Source organism: Odocoileus virginianus, chromosome 24 (genome assembly GCF_023699985.2).
Source record: "Odocoileus virginianus isolate 20LAN1187 ecotype Illinois chromosome 24, Ovbor_1.2, whole genome shotgun sequence".
NCBI classification, from domain to species: domain Eukaryota; kingdom Metazoa; phylum Chordata; class Mammalia; order Artiodactyla; family Cervidae; genus Odocoileus; species Odocoileus virginianus.
Window position 1 is genome coordinate 27264133 of NC_069697.1, and position 20165 is coordinate 27284297.

The following is a 20165-nucleotide window of genomic DNA, read 5'->3' on the forward strand; positions in this document are numbered from 1 at the left end:
CTACCCCCTGGTTACCCTTTTAGTAGCCATAAGTTTGTTTTCTATGTCTGTTAGTCTATTTCTGTTTTGTAAATGAGTTTATTTGTATATTTTTTCTTTTTTTGGCCTTCTCTGACTAGGGGTCAAATCCATGCCCTTTGTAGTTGAAGCACAGAGTCCTAACCACTGGAATACCAGGAAATTCCCTGTATTATTTTTCTAGATTCTAAATATAAATGATATCATATGATATTTATCTCTCTCTGTCTTATTTCACTTAATATGATAATCTCTGCTGCTGCTGCTGCTGCTGCTGCTAAGTCACTTCAGTCGTGTCTGACTCTGTTCAACCCCATAGACAGCAGCCCACCAGGCTCCCCCGTCCCTGAGATTCTCCAGGCAAGAACACTGGAGTGGGTTGCCATTTCCTTCTCCAATGCATGAAAGTGAAAAGTGAAAGTGAAGTCGCTCAGTCGTGTCTGACTTTAGGGATCCCATGGACTGCAGCCTACCAGGCTCATCTGTCCACGGGAGTTTCCAGGAAAGAGTACTGGAGTGGGGTGCCATTGCCTTCTCCGATGATAATCTCTAGGTCCATCCAAATGCTGCAAATGGCATTTCACTTTTTATGGCTGAGTAATATTCATATATTTATATACCACATCTTTATCCATTCATCTGTTGATGAATATTTAGGTTGCTTCCATATCTTGGTTACTGCAAATAGTGCTTCTATAAACACTGGGTGCATGTATCTTTTCAAATTAGAGTTTTCTCTGGATATATGCCCAGGAGTGGGATTGTAGGATCATGTGGTAACTCTATTTCTAGTTTTTTAAGAAAACTCCATACTGTTCTCCATAGTGCCTATACCAATTTACATTCCCATTGACAGTGTAGGAGGGCAGTAATAGTTTTTATATCCAAATCTTAGTCATATCTTCTCTTTAATGTCAGGAAGAGCTTGGTTCGAGTTTCTAGTTCTGAACGTCTCCAAGATTTTAATGTGCTGACTCAAATTTGTAAAACTGATGATGTAATGATATATACTTCAAAGAATGATTGTGATGATTAAATGAAATAATATACTTTAAACTATTAAAATGTTTTAACATAAATTTTAAAATAGAAATAACATCTCCAGCACAATGATTGATGCATAGTAGATGCTCAGTAAATGTTAAAGCACCTTCCTTTGAATCATAATTTTATATCAAATTCTATAAAATATTTATTAGAATGAGGGCAGTATTTTATCAATATAAGTACAATTTGCTAAAAGAGTGAGAACAAATGGTAGGAAGAAATGAACAAAAATGTTTCTAGATAGAAAATTTTAAATAATGAGATACCTCAGTGGTTGCTATTTGACTGGGTGATTAGATATTGAATTATATTTTAAAACACATAAACAATATAATCTCTAAGTTTGAAATGAAACTGCAAAGTTTTCCAAGTTGGGACATATAATTTCAATAAGGGAAAACCACGGGAAAAGTCTGAAAGACTGTGAATAGGGAGAAAAATAGCAGGAAAGATTTGATGTGAAAAATAAAACTTATTGGGAAGATCTAATACATAGCATAGTGATTATAGTCAACAACACTGTATTTATAGGAACTTCCTTGGTGGTTCAGTGTTTAAGAATCCATCTTCCAATGCAGGGAACACAGGATCGATCCCTGGCCCAGGAACTAAGATTCCACTTGCAGAGGGGAAACTAAGCCAGTGCTCCACAGCTAGAGAATCTCATGCACTGCAACCAAGAGCCCATGTACTGCAATGAAGACCCAGTGCAGCAAAAAACAAACAAACAAACAAACAAAAAACTATGTAAACTTCAAATTTGCTAAGAGACCAGATCTTAATTTTTCTCATCACAGGAAAGAAATGATAATTATGTGACATGATAGAGGGATTAGCTAACACTACAGTGGTAATCATATTGCAGTATATAAATGTATCATCAAATCAACACATTATACACCTTAAACTTAGTTTAAATTTATATCTTAATTTTATATAAATATAAAATACCTCAATTATAAATATACACAGTCACTTATATCTCAAATACATATGAAATATGGTTATTAGAATGTTACCCAATTGCTTCATTGAGAACACCTTTATTATAGGAATGGATGTGATAGGAATTTGGTAACACATGGAGAAATGATACAGGAGATGCATGTGTATGATTACATGTGATTAAAAATGCATGTAATCTCAGGGAACTATGTTTAATATCTTGTAATAACCTATAATGGAAAAGAATCTGAAGGAGACTATGTAAATACATTTATAATATTTATACTATTTATACACATGTATATATATCACTTTGCTGTAACACAACATTGTAGATCAATTATACTTCAATTTAAAAAAACTGGAAAAAAACACATGTAATAAAGATCATAGAAGTAGAAAAATAAAAATCACCCATGGGATATGAAAAAAAAACCCTAAGGCTATTGGAAAATTAATTTAAAATGAAATAAATCAGAAAGCTAGTATATTTAAGTATGAAATGATCCACATATGCAGTACATTCTAAGCTATTAATTATAACACGTAAAGGAGACCTAAGAGTTATTCCCTTCCCCCCACTATCTCTATATGTATGGCATGTGTTGCACTAAGTCGCTTCAGTCATTTCTGGCCCGACTCTTCGCGACCCACCAGGCTCCTCTGTCCACAGGATTCTCTAGGCAAGAATACTGGAGTGGGTTGCCATGCCCTCCTCCAGAGGCTCTTCCCCACCCAGGGACCGAGCACGCAGCTCCTGCAGCTCCTGCTTGCAAGCAGATTCTTTACCACTGAGCCAGTAGGGAAGCTCCTCTATATATGAAAAGCACATTTACTCAGAAAAACGTCTTCAGTGTGTTCCCATTGCCTACCTCCCCCTAAATCCAAACTCCACAACATGCCTTTTAAAGCCTTTCATAATCCAGCTGTTTCAGCCTTATCCCCCAATATGTATCCTTTCACGTATCTGCGGTCTAAAAAGTTCCACGCTATTCACCACTCCCAAAATACAACTTTCTTTTTTTTTAAGATTAAAGTTTTTTTTTTTTTTAATAATATTGGTTTTTATTTATTTCTTTGACTGTGTTGGGTCTTAGTTGCAGCATGTGGGATCTACTTCCCTGACCAGGGATCGAACCCCGGGCCCCCTGCATTGGGAGCATGAAGCCTTAGCCACTGGACCACCAGGGAAGTCCCTAAAATACAACTTTCATTGTCTTGCCTGTATTTATAGTAGTCCCTCAATCTGGAATTCTTCATCCTCTTTTTCTCAGACTTTAGTGGCTGTAAGGTTTGCCTGAGATTTTGTTTAAAATACAGATCCTGAAGCCTACCACCAAGCTTTTTTATTCAAAAGGTCTTGGGGTGGTACCCTGGAATCTGCATATTCAACAAGTACCACCCTCCCTCCTCCCCACAAGATGAATCAGTCCATGTGATCAGGGTCCACACTTTGAGAATATTGGTATTGTGGAAAGAAAGATCTGGGTTTGCTTCCCAAATCTGTTATTAATTAATTATGTGACTCCTGAAAACTCGTTCAGATTCCTTTTCCTCTCCTGTAGAATGGGGATGGCAAAAAAAATATCTAGGTCCAAATGTTGTGGCACAAAAAACAGAGTACTACATCCTCCAGATCTTATTCAACATTTTCCTATGGAGCCTTCTTTATTCCTCTTGTTAGAATTAATTACATTTTCCTTTTTGTTCAAACAGATCAACTGCTATTTAGCAGTTATTTCATTCTCTCTCTGACACAGTTAATTTTTATGAGTCTTCTAACCTGGCTTGTAAGTGCTTTGAAGGCAAGGACACTTGTCTTTTTCAAGGTATTAAATACCTTCTATATGTCTTACATATATCATTACTAAAATATTACTGTATTTTAAGAGAAGGAAATGGCAACCCACTCTAGTACTCTTGCCTGGAAAATCCCATGGATGGATTTTCCATCCTGGTAGGCTACAGTCCATGGGGTCACAAAGAGTCTGACACGACTGAGCGACTTCACTTTCCTTAAAAAATAATAAGCACTACTGTAACACTAAAAACTCTGTGAGGAGTTAAATGAAAATTTGACAGTCATATAGAGTTTTGAAAGTTTAGTCATATAGGGAACTAGGTTAAGGTCACATTAAGCAAGACTGCCACCCCTCTACCATCTCTACTTACTAAGGATGAGATGAGAATGGAAAGTAACTGAGGCCAGGTTTGCTGAGTTAGTGTCAGTAATTTTATCAACCTAATTCTTGTTCATTTTTCCAAGAAACAACATAATTAAACGATTACAAGCCATCCAGAATACTGGAAGCAGTTATGAGACCCAGAACCTCTACATAATGCTGAAGAGGATTGATGATTATCAAAAAAAGGTGATGCAGATCTGGACAGAGAAGCAGAATTCCCTAGAGCAGAAACGCAATCGGTGCCTAAGGAAAATGATGTACTTATTCAGCCAGGTAATCTGTTTTCTATTCCCTCTCCCCAATCTGTTGTAAGAAAAGTGAGAGGGGCAGGTTTTGAAAATATTAATAACAGTTTCCTAGAGATACCATATATATTAGTTCCCTGTGCTGCTGTTAACATATTACAAATTTCATGGCTTAAAAACAACAGAAATGTATTCTCTTATGGTTTGGTTCCTTCTAGACACTCTGAGGGAGAAATTTGTTCCAAGCTTCTCTTCTAGACTCTGGTGGCTATAGGCAATCCTTGGCATTCCTTGGCTTGTCGTTGCATAACTCCAGTCTCTGCCTCTGTCTTTTCCGTGGCCTTCTGTCTAGTGTGTTTTCTGTTCTTTCCTATTATAAAGCCAATGTATCATTGGATTTAGGACCCATCTGATTAAACCAGCATGACCTCATCTTGAGATCCTTAACTTAATTATGTCTATTGATGGTGGTGTTTAGTTGCTCAGTCGTGTCAACTCTTTTGCAACCCTATGGACTATAGCTTGCCAGGCTCCTCTGTCCATGGGATTTCCCAGGCAAGCATACTGGAGTGGGTTGCCATTTCCTGCTCCAGGGGATCTACCCAACCCAGGGCTTGAACTTGCATCTCTTGCATCTCCTACACTGGCCGGCAGATTCTTTACCACTACACCACCTGGAAGCCTATAAGAATGGGAGAGACTTCCAGAAATGCTCAGCTCCTTCCTAGTCAACCCACACCTCTAGATATGAAACCTCTTGAAGTCATTGCTCTCCAAATGATTCTTGGTATTTACTTCTTTCCTCAAAACTATCAGAAAGCAAGTTTTAGTATCAAGCATTTACAAAAAAGGAGATAAGAGTTAATTAACTTGCTTACAGAGTACCAGGCACAGAAGATCCTGTTAAACTCTGACATTCACCCAATGTGAATGGGTGAATTCACTCTAATAACCATCAGTATTGCTTTTGGAAGTGATAGTGACCTTCCAAAAGTTACAAAGCTTAGATTAGAATTCTTTGCTCTGGAATTAAACGCTGCCCTTACTTTCTCCAGCGTGCAGCTCTGGAATGTTTTTGGAGTTCTAGGAATATTTTCTATCTATACGTCATTCTGTTTTACTAAAGTAATTAATTAATAAGATTAGCTTACTTGCTATTCTAGAAGGTACAGAGAAATTTCTCATTATAGACGTGTTATGAATTTTTTAGAAGTTACTTTTTTTTGGTCATGCCACACAGCCTGCAGGATATGTTTCCCAACCAGGGATTGAACTCAGGCCTGGAACAAAAGCCTAGAATTCTAACCACTAGTCCATCAGGGAACTCTCCAGAAATTACAAGCTACAACATATAAATATTAAAACTCTCTCACCTTAAACATGAATATTTTTGACAGTTCTGGGTTTGAAAAATATGACCAATGTAGATGGAGTAAGGCAAGATGAATTGGCAATGTCATGAGCTGTCTAACAGGAATGACAATGTCTAGGGCATTTCAAAAGATGAATAAAGGTCTGGGGTCAGGAAAGCTAGAATCTGGATAATGAAGTAGGTATGAAGGTATTACGAAAGGAGAGGGAAAAACAAAAGGAGTGAAAGGGTAGAAATGCATAAATACCTTACACTGAATCAAAATGGTGGTCAAGAAGTTGGTTCTGCTACCAGATTGGCTTTACTACATACTAGCTAAGAGACCTTGGGCAAGCTACTTAAATTTTCTAAGCTTCATATCCCCATATGTAAGACAAGGATAATAATAGCACCTATCTCATAAGACTGTAAATATTAATGAAAGTGAAAGTGAAGTTGCTCAGTCGTGTCCGACTCTTTGCGACCCTATGGACTGTAGCCCCACAGGCTCCTCCGCCCATGGGATTTTCCAGTCAAGAATACTAGAGTGGGTTGCCACTTCCTTTTTCAGGGGAACTTCCTGACCCAGGGATCGAACTTGGGTCTCCCACACTGCAGGCAAGTTAACATATAGAAAGCATCTGACAGTCAATGTTAGCTATCATTACATTTGCACAGTGCTTCTTCACAATTTGTGAAGTTTTCCAAACATATTATACAACTCTCACAACAACCTTGTATTATTATCCTTGTTTTAGAAATGAGAAGAAAGAGGTGCCAATAAAATTGGCAACTAACCCAAAGTCACAAAGCTAGGAAATGAGAGAACTAAAACTAGAACTTAAAGCAGGACCATGGTCTTTATATATTAATAACTGCCAACTCTGAAATTGTGTTGGAGGTGGGTACAGATTGAGGAGTGGTTGGAGGAAGGGAGAAAAGGCATGGAGAAAGAAAATTTGGAAGAGGAAATATGTCATAGTTTAGCTAAGTGCCAGCTCAGAAGATCATCCTAAAGACTTTGGCCCTTTCTTTTCATGATTTCCTTTTTCTGATTTATTTACTTTTAGCTTCAAGAGGCATATAAATTGAATCTTGATCAACCTATCCCTTTGGTCATTGAAAAAAAGCAAATACCTGCCTCTACCAAATCTGTTCAACAGCCATACCTAAAGCTACTGAAAGAAGACAAAAGGAAGTATAACATTCTCAATAAATTTAGGTGTGTGGTAGGAAAGACTTACATTAAACTTTCTTTGGATAATAAATGGAAACTAATGCTTTTTTTTCTGCCCAAGAGATTCCTCTTCTCCACAATTATGATATGGTGCAGTGGATAATGGTGGTGCAAGTATTAATTTTCTTAGCTAGTCTGCAAAAGGCTTATTTCTACTTAAAAATTTAGCATCTAGTTTTGAGTTCCTTTAAAAAAATGAAGTTGATTCTTCATTAGTAAGAAACAAATTATTTCAATTTACACAATGAAGAAACTTAGAAACATTTTCTTAAAGAAAACAAAAAAAGGTAGAAACTTTGGGAAAGAAAGGGAAAAGGTTGTTGTGGAGGTGGGGCAATAGCCTGAATATGGAATGTGTACTCCATGAAGCTAAGAAAGTTGTTTAAAATATATTAGTAGATGAAGTCATGGAAAGGCAACTTTCAGGAAAAAAAAAAAAGCTATTTCTGCAAATTCTGCTATTTTAACCTATCTCTCAGTTGAAGTGACCGTAACTAAAGTTCCTCAGTGCCAGGGGGAGCTCTATAGGACAGGGTGGTGGTGAAGAGAAGGGAGGAGAATAGGAATTATATCTTGAATGGCTTTGGAGCTCGTGAGAGTTTGATGCTTAAGGGGTGCTCTCTGATTCTCTAGAAAAGACGACCAACTGCAAGCCATCTGGAATGCAGATCTATCCACTTCGAGTTACCCAATAACAGAGAAGACATCAATGCATTCTCTCTGGGCCCAGCTGGGTGGGTACCCAGATATTCCTATGCTGCTTCAGTTAGATGTTCAGTCAGCCTTCATAAGATCTCTTACATATATTCAATCAAGGTAAGTTAAGCACTGGGAGAACTCTGATAATTGGGCCTTTGATCACATACCTTTTGTTTCCTTAACTTGACTTACAGCACCAGGGAGTTACCAAAAGTAGGTTCTTGGTGTGACGTCAAACTCACACCAGTTATAAAAAAGTACCCATAAATTCAGCATTAGTCTTTTAGTGTTTCTTTTCATGGGCCTATTGGAATAATATAAACAAACAAATAGACAAAAAACAGTCATAATATGGCAAAACTTAATCTAACACTAGAAAGGTCCACTTTTGAATTCCACTTAGGGATTTATTACTGAAAATTCCAGAAAGACCACTGTAAAATGCTTTTGCTCACTTCATGCTTCAGCAACATCACCTTAAATTCAATTGTCATATCTAGGCCCAATCTGAAGTAAATTCAGGGCTTATATCCCAGGATACACTGAAGACACTTGGAAACAATAGGTAAGGTGGTCATGTGGTTCCATGTTTCCAAATTCTGTTAAACCAGATTTTAGCCTATCATTGGAAATCATTCCAATGGAACTAAAGAGTTTTAGAGTCTGCATTACCTCTTTCAGGAAAGAGAATTATTTAATGTTCTAAACTAAGAATTTAGAAGATTGAACTTTGTAACCTGAAATAATTTGTGGCAGCAGCATTTAGGTGAAACCCAAGTCCTGGGGTAAGAAGAAACAGCATTAATTCATAAATTTGTTTAGGTGGCAGATACCTGTGGTTCAGAGGGTAAAGCATCTGCCTGCAATGCAGGAGACCTGGGTTCAATCCCTGGGTCAGGAAGATCCCCTGGAGAAGGAAATGGCAACCCACTCCAGTATTCTTGCCTGGAGAATCCCATAGATGGAGGATTCTGGTAGGCTACAGTCGTCCATGGGGTCGCAAAGAGTCAGGAACGACTGAGTGACCATGAAATAAGACACTTAAAATTTTACTATAATAAAGTAAAATAATAGCAAAAATATTATGTAATCTTGTTGCTGCTGTTCAGTCACTAAGTTGTGTCTGACTCTTTGCAACCTCACAGACTGTAGCACACCAGTCTCCTCTGTCCTTCTATCTCCTGGAGTTTGCTCAACTTCATGTTCATTGAGTTGGTGATGCTGTCTAACCATCTCATCCTCTGCTGCCTCCTCTACCTTTTGCCTTCAATCTTTCCCAGCATCAGGGTCTTTTCCAATGAGTTGGCTCTGCGTCAGGTGGACAAAGTATTGGAGCTTCAACTTCAGCATCAGTCCTTCCAATGAATATTCAGGGTTGATCTCCTTTAAGATTGACTGGTTTGATTTCCTTGCAGTCCAAAGGACCCTCAAGAGTCTTCTCCAGCACTACAATTTGAAAGCATCAGTTCTTCGGTGTTCAGCCTTCTTTATGGTCCAACTCTCACATCTATATATGATTACTGGAAAAATAATAGCTTTGACTATACACATCTTTGTTGGCAGTGATATGTCTGCTTTTTTAATACACTGCACCTAGATTTGTCATAGCTTTCCTTCCAAGGAGCAAGTGTCTTTTAACTTCATGTCTGCCATCGCCATCCACAGTGATTTTGGGGCCCAAGTAAATAAAATCTGTCACTGTTTCCACTTTTTCTCCTTCTATTTACAATGAAGGGATGGAACCAGATGCCATGATCTTAGTTTTTTGAATGCTGAATTTCAAATAATCTTTTTTACTCTCCTCTTTCACCCACATCAAGAGGCTCTTTAGTTTTTCTTCACTTTCTGCCAGAAGAGGGGTATCATCTACGTATCTGAGGTTGTTGATACTTCTCCTGGCAATCTTGATTCCAGTCTGTGAGTCATCCATCCCAGCATTTCACATGATCTACTCTGCATAACTCTGCATGTAAGTTAAATAAACAAGGTGACAATATACAGCCTTGTCATACTCTTCCCAATTTTGAACCAGCTCATTGCTCCATGTCCGGTTCTGTTATTTCTTGACCCACATACAGGTTTCTCAGAAGACAAGTAAGGTGGTCTGTTGTTCCCATCTCTTTGGAAATTTTCCAGTTTGTTGTGATCCATGCAGTCAAAGACTTTCATGCAGTCAATGAAGCAGAAGCAGATGTTTTTCTGGAATTCTTTTGCTTTCTCTATGATCCAACGAATGTTAGTAATTTGATTGCTGGTTCCTCTGCTTTTTCTAATCTCAGCTTGTGCATCTGGAAGTTCTGGGTTCATGTCCTGCTGAAGCCTAGCTTGAAGTATTTTGAGCATAATCTTACTAGTATCTTGTAATTAACACTATCCTTGCACCTACCATGTATTGTAATTACCTTATTACTTACCTTCCCTGATTTTAGACAATATATTTGAGGGAGATTAGCTGCCTATTGTGTTCAACTGCTTCTGTTTTTGCCCTGCCTGCTTTACTTTCAAAAATATTTACTACTTACTATGTACCAGGTACTATAAATGAGGCACTGAGATACAACATGTGAGAAAGTTTCAAGAGACCATGGATGCCAGGCAGAAGGAACAATATTTGAAAAAATTCAGGACCAATAACATGTTGCTTTTTTTACATTATCTCATACATTTTTTAAATTAAAAATATATACAAACAGAAACCTCCCTATTCCCCCAGTACCCTTTCTTCCTGTTTCCAACAGGGGTGACTGGGATTGAAATTTCTCTTCCTGCCTTGATGTGTTATGTGATGCTTAGAGCTAGTGTCATCTTTGGCAACCCTGAGGTGATAACCACAGGACCAAAAAGACAATACACAAAGAATTACAGAGGAGGAAGATAAGTAAAACCCTATCTTTGATGACATTAAGTTACTATAACAACCTTGAGTACACCTGCCTCTGGCCTTGTTGTTAGGTGAGCAATGAATAACTTTTTAGTTTGAACCATCCTTAGTCAGGGATTCTGTTACTTACAGCTCAAAAATATTACTGACTTAATTAGTTTATATTTTTTCCCCCTGAGGAAAGCTTTTCCTAATCTTCCCTATTGCCAATATGTGCCATTTCCCCAAGTTCCATAATATCCTAAGCTTATTACTCTATCATTGTATTTACCACAGGTATTATAATGGTCTGTTTATGCATCTGTCTCTTTGTATCCCAAGAGGTCTGACATCTTGACCCATTAGAAATATTCAAAAAAGTTCAATGTTGAATGAATGAATAAATATATGTTTCTGTCTCCAAAGAGGTAACAATTAAATTGTTAGGTAGGGGATGATAAGATACTGATGAATTACAAAAGATAACAACTATCAAAAGTACAATTTTTTTAAAGAAGTTTTTATTTATTTATTGGCCATGCTGCATGGTTTGTGGGATCTCAGTTCCCCCACCAGGAATTGAAACCAGGCCCCTAGCAGTGAAAGTGCTGAGTCCTAACCACTGGACCTCCAGGGAATTCCCAAAGGAACAGTTTTCAACAAAATATAATTTGAAATATTTTCATTAAAAAATTTCAAAAATATATAAAGCATAAGAAAGTATAACAAAGAAGACAAATTACTTTTGACCTCTACCATTCAGGGATAATACTGCTGCTAACATTTTGGTATATAAACTTCTGTTTGAAAAGGAAAGTTGTATTATTCTATTAAGGTATAATTTTTTTTTTTAACAAATGGGGTTAGAAGCTATTCGAAAATCACAGTTTTTAGTTAGCAGCACACAGGCTCTAGGGAAAATGAAGCAAAAGAGTAAGCTAAGAAGAAAATACAAGTAACAACGGCATTTTTATTTGATTCATTTAAATGCAAGTGGTATCAGTACATATTTACCATACATTAGAGTAATACCTATTATAGTCCCAAATTTGAATTTATAAAAATAAAAAGCAACTTTAAGAACTTTATCACATTTGCCTAAGAATGGTTTATGCAATCTGATGAACACTTAATATGAGCTAATCCTAAAAACAAAAGCAAGACCTAGGTTAACCCAAACTTTGTTATGTGAATGACTGAAGAGAATTTTATTCCAGGTAATGATTTCTGTTTGGGGTTTCTTTGTTTATTTGTTTCCAGGAAATAATTTCTAACCACAGTATGGGATGGTAAGATTTTATGATTCCAACTAAATACTGATTATAAAACAGGGTTCACATTAAAAATAAAATTATAGCTTGCCTCAAGAACGTTAAATAAACCAGACTATCATTAATTAACTAAATAATTTCTATAAAAATATTTATTGAGGGCCTATCATTGCTAAGTACTAAGCAGAGGCCAGGGATGTTAGAATAAGTGAGATATAAGTTTCTATACTTTTGGGGTTTATATTCTAACGGAAGCTATAGAGAAGTAAATCAACAGTTGCAATACCGTATGATTAAGTGGTAAGTGATGGTGAAAGTGCTAAATATTTTGGAAGTACAAAGAAGTATTCAACCCAGACAAAGATAACGTGCCAGAGACGTTTTCCTAAAGATATGGACAATTAAGCAAAGATTTAATATCAAGAGAAAGATGGGTGATAAGGGGAGGAGGACTGGCTGTGCTGGAGAGGAGGAATGAGGTCTTTTGAGGAAAATTGGTCAGCCTGGTGAGACTGTTGTGTACAAACTGGAAGTGGGAAGATTAGAGAGGTAAGTAGGGTCAGAGAAACCATGAAGGTGTTTGTAATCCATATTAGGTTCCCCGGACTTTATCTAGAGGGCTATTGAAGTTTTTTCAGTATTTATTATCAATATTTCAGATTGCAAGAAACATAGTAATATTAAAAATCTGCATATGCACAAATAAAATATGCTCTTTATAAAAGAAAGGAAAAACCCAAAAAACAAAACTTAAAAATATATAATACAAACACACATAAAAGTGGATTTCTCCATTGTACCCCTAACCAATGACCTTTTTTCCTTCATGAGCCAGAGAAACCATGATCCTGAATATGGTGTTAATATTTCTACACATTTGGCTTTGTACTTAAAAACATAAACACATAATTGAGCAAGGTGCCCAGTTAAATCTGCAAACTTTTCTCTACTAATTTCTGCTCTAATGTTTATTATTTCTTTTCTTCTGATTATTTTGGATTTTGTTTGCTCCTCATGTTTTAGTTTCCAAAGGTGGAAGCTTCTTTCCTAACCTGTGCACTCAATGCTATAAATTTCCCTCTAAGCATACTGTTTTGCTGCAGCTCAAAATATTTGATAAGTTTCTATTTTCATTTTAATTTAGTTCAAAATATTTTAAAATTTCTCTTGAAAAGTCTTCTTTAAAGAAAATTCACATTATCCAGTATTCCTGTGTGCTATCTACCTTTTCATCAATGGCCTTAGCATATTAATCATAGTTAATTATGACTGTAATTATCTTAATTACATCACTACTGTACCTTACTCTGGTTCTGATGCTTGTTCAGCTTCTTCAAACTGTACTTTTTTTCTTTTAGTGTGCTCTGTAAGTTTTAAATTAAAATTGAGACATATTAGGTGAAAGGAACTCTGGCAAATAGGCCTCTAGTGGTATGGTAGTGAAGTATGGGAGAAGGGGAAACATTTTACAGCTCTGTGATTAGGTCTCATCTTTTGGAGAGCCTATACCTCTGGACTGTGAACTTTACCAATGCTTGCTAGTACCCTGACCCCTACCTCACCTTAGATGGGACAGGATGGCTAGAGTTGACTGGAGTTGGGTATTTCCTCCAAGCAGGTTAGGCCCTGATGAAACTCCAGCATGTTAAACTTTGGTAAATAGTTTCTCTTGAGGGTAGATTTGTTAAGAAGAACAGAATGCTCTGCTCTACTTCAGAACGGTTACCTTCCCCAGTCCCCTGGGGTAAATGGGATTTTTCTCCAATCTTCACTGTCAGGACCTAACAGAGTTTCTGGAGGTCGTTTTGACTAGGTCCCCTGGATTTTTTAACTCTCAGACTTGTTCATACTGAGCCTCCAACCATTCATCAGTTACAGTTTTAGGTTTTCTACCAGGCACTGCTTCCTGCAGAAGTTTCTGCTCATGAGCTTCTGATTTAGTTAAGCTGTAATTCTCTATCATCTGTCTATCCAATTTGGGGGCAGTGGTTTTCCCTGTGACCTCATTTCTCCGAAGAATCAAAGAAGAGTTGCTGATTTTTCACTTTGTTCAACTTATTTGTTAAGATTGAGTAGTAACTTCTTGCATATATTTTTCAAAAAATTTCCATGCACTTACTTTTGGTTGAAAAATGGACTCATATCAGACACACCTTTTAACCTACTTTGTGTTTCACTTAACAGTAAATCTTTGAAATTTTTCTACATTATATAGGCTTACAGCATCATTTTTATTGTTTACATGATATTTATTATATAGATCTATCATAATTTATTGAATGGTTCTTCCACTGATAGAAATTTGGATCTTTTTCAACATTGCAAACAATGCTGCAGCAAATATCCTTGTACAGGTTTGTATATTTATATGATGATTTCCCTATGAAAATTCCATAAAATAATTTTTTTCCAGTTACAAAGGTAATGAATGTTCATCATAAAAAATCCAGAAAATACAGACAAGTCCATGCCTAGAAATAACAACCATTGTCAATAATCAGGCCATGTTCTAACTTTAGGTGTAAGAATACTGTCTAATAAATATAAACTACTGCCAAGTTCTGCTCTTCCTGATTTTATTCTGGGAGACATTTTGCCTTGTTAAGGTGACTTTTATATATATGAATTACATATTAATTTTACTAGTTTAACTTTGTGAGTTTTGGAGGCGCTCAATTTCCCTATAAATCATCTATATTCCCACAAATGTGTTCAAGAGCAACTTGTAATAAGATTTTCTTGTCTTGTTTCCAGGTTTAAGAAGATTCCCAGGTGACTGTAAAATTAAATACAAGTATGTTGAAAGTAAATTTCAACATTTCAGTAAAATGCCTATTTTGCTGTCTTTCATATATATATACATTGCTTTGCCTATCCTATGCTTTTTATTTCTGCCTGTAGTTCTTCAGGCTAAACATCTTCATTTCCAGACTACTACCACTCAAGAAAGAATATCTTGTGGTCTAAATTGCTGGAAACACAAAGCTTCAACAAACACTAAGGTAGGCTGTTACAAAATGATCCCTGATGTAATGACAAAGTGGTACAATATACCTCTCATGCCAACCCAAGCCTAAATATACCTCAGAAATAATGGGTAAAAAAAAAAAAAAACGAAAACAAAACCAGCAGAAATCCCTGGAGGGTCAGGAGATACTTATGATTTGATAAAGAAGGAAAATAGAAGCCCTGGACAGAGAAGGGCCAGGCTTCCAACATGGAGAGTAGATTTGGGGAGAAATCCTGATTTGGACTCTTTTCTATCCACCACTGCCCAGAGTAGATCACTACCTTTCCCATCAGCTCTTCTACAATACCAGAAAGTAGGTTCACAGGGGAACACTACTGGAAGGTTGGATTGGAAAAAAAAAACAACAGTAAACTTCTGATTCAAGAAACAAGCATCTAAAGTTTTCCTCCTACCTTTCCTCATAGGCTTTCTCTTTATCCAGAGGGCTAGACAAATACATCCTTAGAAAAGAACAAAGCCTTGGGTATAGAGAAGTTCACCAAGGGGCAAAGCCCACTGATGAGAGCAATACACATAAGAATATTCAAAGTTGGACTGTCTCACTCACCAGGAGTGGTATACAAGCTAAAGCCTAGGTTTTGACACTTCCCACCTCGTTCTCCTTCCATTACCCACTGAGATAATGGATACTCATGAAAGAAAATGACCTCACAGGGGAAAGTACCTAGACAATTAGGAAGAAAATAAATTAAATAACCTACTCGAGATGAAAGAATTACTAGAATACAAGCCAAATAAAGACCATAAAGAAGGCTGAGTTCTGAAGAATTGATGCTTTTGAACTGTGGTGCTGGAGAAGACTCTTGAGAGTCCCTCAGACAGCAAGGAGATCAAACCATTTAGCCCTAAATGAAGTTAACTCTGAATATTCATTGGAAGTTCTGATGCTGAAGCTGAAGCTCCAATACTTTGGCCACCTGATGTGAAGAGCCGACTCATTGGAAAAGACCCTGATGCTGGGAAAGATTGAGAGCAAGAGAAGTGGGCAACAGAGGCTGAGATGGTTGGATGCCATCACTGACTCAATGGACATAAGTTTGAGCAAACTCAGGGAGACAGTGAAGGACAGGGAAGCCTGGCATGCTGCAGATACAGGGTTGCAAAGAGTCGGACACAACTTAGCAACTGAACAACAACAATAAGCTAAATAAATGTTCCCAAGAGGACATTGATAATGAAGCAGAAACAAACATTTATGAAGAACCAAGTAGGATTACTGACTATTCAATGCATAATTGAAATAAACTCACTAGATGATATAAACAGCAAAAAGGACATCACCCAAGATCAGTCAAGAAACTTTTCTAGAAGACATTGAGAAGAAATAAGAGATGGAAAAAATACAAAAATTAGTAAATATGAGGCTAGAGAAACTTTCCTGGTAGTCCAGTGGTTAAGGATCTGCCTTCCAATGAGGGCGATTCGGGTTCAATCCCTGGTCAGGGAACTAAGATCCCACATGTGACGCTGCAGCTAAGCCTGTGTGCTGCAACGAAGATCCTACGCAGCCAAATAAATAAATAAAAATAAATTTTAAAAAATGAATTTAGACATAGAAAAGACAGCATTTATATAATAGGAGTCCTAACAGGAGAGAGAAAAGTTATTGTAGGGAAGATGATATTTTTTTTTTAAAAGTGAGAACCTTCAAAGAAAGATTGATATTGGAAGGGCATATAGGGAGGATAAATCAGGCTGATATAGGAAAATTGAATATTTATTGATATTTTAATGAAATTTAAGAACTCCAAAGCAAAGAGAAAATTCTAAGCAAAGCAGCTCACCCACAAAGAAATTGAATCAGAATGATGTCAGACTTCTCAGGAGCAACAGTAAGGACAGGAAAACAATAAATATTTTTAAAATATTAAAAACAGAAACTTTGAAGCTAAGTTATATTCAACTAAGTTATCCCTTAAACATGAGGGTATAACAAATATATTCTCAGACCTTTAGGGTCTCATCAGATTGTCATTAAGACCCCTTTTAAAAGTATTCTTGAAGGAAGTAATCTATTGAATGAAAATTTTAGGAAATGCTATAAAATATAAGATAGTAAAAATGAGAAAATAGTTGTGTAAAGCTTGTTGGTATCTAAAAAACATTGTATATACATAAGCATTATACACACACACACATACCACATATAACAAAGTAGGGGGAGAGTGCAATATCCAGAGACAGGTAAGAGTGTATATTAAGATATTTGTCCTAGGACTTCCCTGGTGATCCAGTGGCTAAGATTCTGTGCTCCCAGTGTAGGGGACCAGGGTTTGATCCCTGGTCAGGGAACTAGATCCCACATGCCGTAACTAAGAATCATGCATGGCACAATAAAGACCAAAGACCCTGCATGCCATAACTAAGAACTAGCACAGCCAAATACATAAATAAATAATTTTTTTAAAGTATCTGTACCATTAAGGGCGAAGGCACAGATAGGTGTTGATAAGTTTAGTAAGTTGGAAAAGATAAATACAAGTAAGAGTCTTAACAAGTTAAAGATAACCAATGGAAGAACAAATATAAAATGTGTACTTTTCAAATCCATAGAAAAAACTGATTAATATAAGGAACTAAGCAAGAAAAAAAATGAAAGAAAATTTAAACTAGGAAGAAAGAAAATATTCAACATAAAGATAATTTATCAGTTTAATTTACCAAGAAAAGATAGAATGCTCAGATTTAATTTAAAAGTAAGATCTAGCAATATAATGTCTATAACAGTCACACCTAAAAGAAGGACAGGACAAAAGGAATCAAAAAAAAGAATGGGTATTATATGTATAACTGACTCACTTTGCTGTAGAGCAAAAAACAGCACAACACTGTTGATCAACTAAACGCCATTAAAATTTTAAAAAGGAGGACAGGACAAAGTTAAAACAAAGAGATAGAAAGAGACAAATATGTACACCCCACCCCAACACCCGCCAAGGCAAAGCAGACATGTAATAACAGGCAAAAATAAATTCAAGGCAAGAAGCATAATTGGGGCAAAGGGAGATAGTAGATAAAGAATATAGAGAGAATATCATGCACCTATATTGTTAATAAAGATGATTATAACATTGTAACCTCAAAATATGCAAAGCGGTAACTGACCCCTTGCTCTTTCCTGATAATACTGATAATACTTCCTCACTTGCAACCCACTCAAATGATGTCTATTTTATTTATTTACTTAAATTAATTAATTATTGTGTATTCTTGGCTGCACTTGGTCTTCGTTGTTGCCCAGGCTTTCTCTAGTTTCGATGAGCAGTGGCTACTCTAGTTGCAGGGTTCCAGCTTCTCATTGAGGTGGCTTTTCTTGTTGGGGAGCACAGGCTCTAGGCGCTCTGGTTTAAGTAGCTGTGGCCCAGGGGGCTCAGTAATTGTGGCACATGAGCTCAGCTGACCCACAGCATGTGGAATCTTCCCAGACCATGGGTTGAACCCACGTCCCCTGCACCAGCGGGCGGATTCTTAATTGCACCACCAGGGAAGTCCGTCAAATGTTGTCTATTTTAACTCTCATCCCTCTTATTCACTTGGCCTGGAAATGAGATAGGGATCTTCCTCGCTCCTCAATGCTACTTCCAGATCATTCTCTCCTAGTTTCTAATAAGATTCAACTTTAAATCTCCTGTCATTAGACTGAATGCTGTCCATTGCTCTCTCTGTTGAAATCTTTTACCTCTTCCTTACTCACCGTAACTCAATCCAGTACTTCTGTCATGTGTGTGTGTGTGTGTGTGGTGTGTGTTCGTTGCCCAATCATGTCCGACTCTTTGCGACTCTATGGACTGTAGCCCATCAGGTTCCTCTGTCCATGGGAATGTCCAGGCAAGAATACTGAAGTGGGTTGCCATTCTCTTCTCCAGGGGATCTTCCCAACCCAGGGATCGAACTCGGGTCTCCTGCATTGCAAGCAGACTCTTTACCGAATGAGCCGGCAGTCATCACCGGCAATTTCAATATTCATACAGCTCTTTCCAACACCTGGCCTCACAATTCTTTGATCTATTCTTCTTCAGAGATATAACCCTTGATCCATTCATCATAACCTTGACTTTATCATCACAAAAAAAGCAGGGTGGGGGTGGGGGGAGGAAAACTGCAATCCTTCTATAGTCTCAGTTTCAAATAATTCATTCTCCAAACATCATCTCTTTCCAGCTTGCTCCTTCTAGTACCCCAACTCCAACAATCCTTTTGAACTCCACAGGCTCCTTTCCTTTATTGATTTAATTACCTGCTTACTGCCTCTCATCCCTTCATATCCTCACTTCCTTGGTAACCCAGCTAGAGTTCCACAGTTGATAATTATACCCAGTTTCTGATATATGATCTAAACTTGAACTCACTTGTTTCTTTCTTGCTCTGAAATACTCCCTGCTGATCACAGCTCAGCTTAAATTCAGTTTTCTCTGTCTATCTCATAACTGCACTCTGGAAGCTGAATGTGGCTTCAGGCAAACATTCAAACTTGCTGACTGATCTTACTTCAAATAATCATTAACCTCAAGTGGCCCATAATACTGCCTGGCAAATATACTCTATTTCTCTAATCCATTACTCTCACTGCCCTGGAAAAAATTCTGTATTTTCTCCTGTCTCTTCAGATCTCTGAGGCCTTCTCTTCCATATTCCTTCTTTTGGATAGTCATGTAGCTCCTTACTGCACTGAGAAAATGGAAGCAATCATGATTAACTCAGATTATTAGCCACCTGTATGTACTTGCTCAGTTGTTGTCTGACTCCTTGCGACTCCATGGACTGTAGCAAACCAGTTTCCTCTGTCCATGGGATTTTTTCAGGCAAGAATCCTGGAATGGGTTTCCATTTCCTATTCTACGGGATCTTCCTGACCCAGGGATTGAACCTGCATCTCCGGAGAAGGCAACGGCAACCCACTCCAGTACTCTCGCCTGGAAAATCCCGTGGACGGAGGAGTCTGGCAGGCTGCAGTCCATGGGGTCACGAAGAGTCGGACAAGACTGAGCGACTTCACTTTCACTTTTCACTTTCATGCATTGGAGAAGGAAATGGCAACCCACTCCAGTGTTCTTGCCTGGAGGATCCCAGGGACGGGGGAGCCTGGTGGGCTGCCGTCTATGGGGTCGCACAGAGTCGGACACGACTGAAGCGACTTGGCAGCAGCAGCAGCAGCTCCTGCAGCTCCTGCCTCAGCAGGCAGATTCTCTACCACTGAGTCACCTGGGAAGCCCCATTATTAGCCACCATATCTCCCTAATTATCTAAATTTGTACTTGTATAGTCTTCTTTCTCT

The 20165-nt window shown here is 37.6% G+C and overlaps 1 protein-coding gene across 1 annotated transcript in view; it reads left to right on the forward strand.

Annotated features, from left to right (window-relative positions):
• Nucleotides 1–19787, forward strand: part of FAM186A (family with sequence similarity 186 member A) — an 87964-nt gene extending 68177 nt beyond the window's left edge. The window contains exons 6-9 of the mRNA XM_070454449.1: nt 4277–4469; nt 6863–7014; nt 7663–7845; nt 14614–19787. Coding sequence (XP_070310550.1) covers nt 4277–4469; nt 6863–7014; nt 7663–7845; nt 14614–14635 — 550 coding nt within the window. The 3' untranslated portion in view covers nt 14636–19787. The remainder of the gene's footprint in view (nt 1–4276; nt 4470–6862; nt 7015–7662; nt 7846–14613) is intronic.
• Nucleotides 19788–20165: the final 378 nt, after the last annotated feature.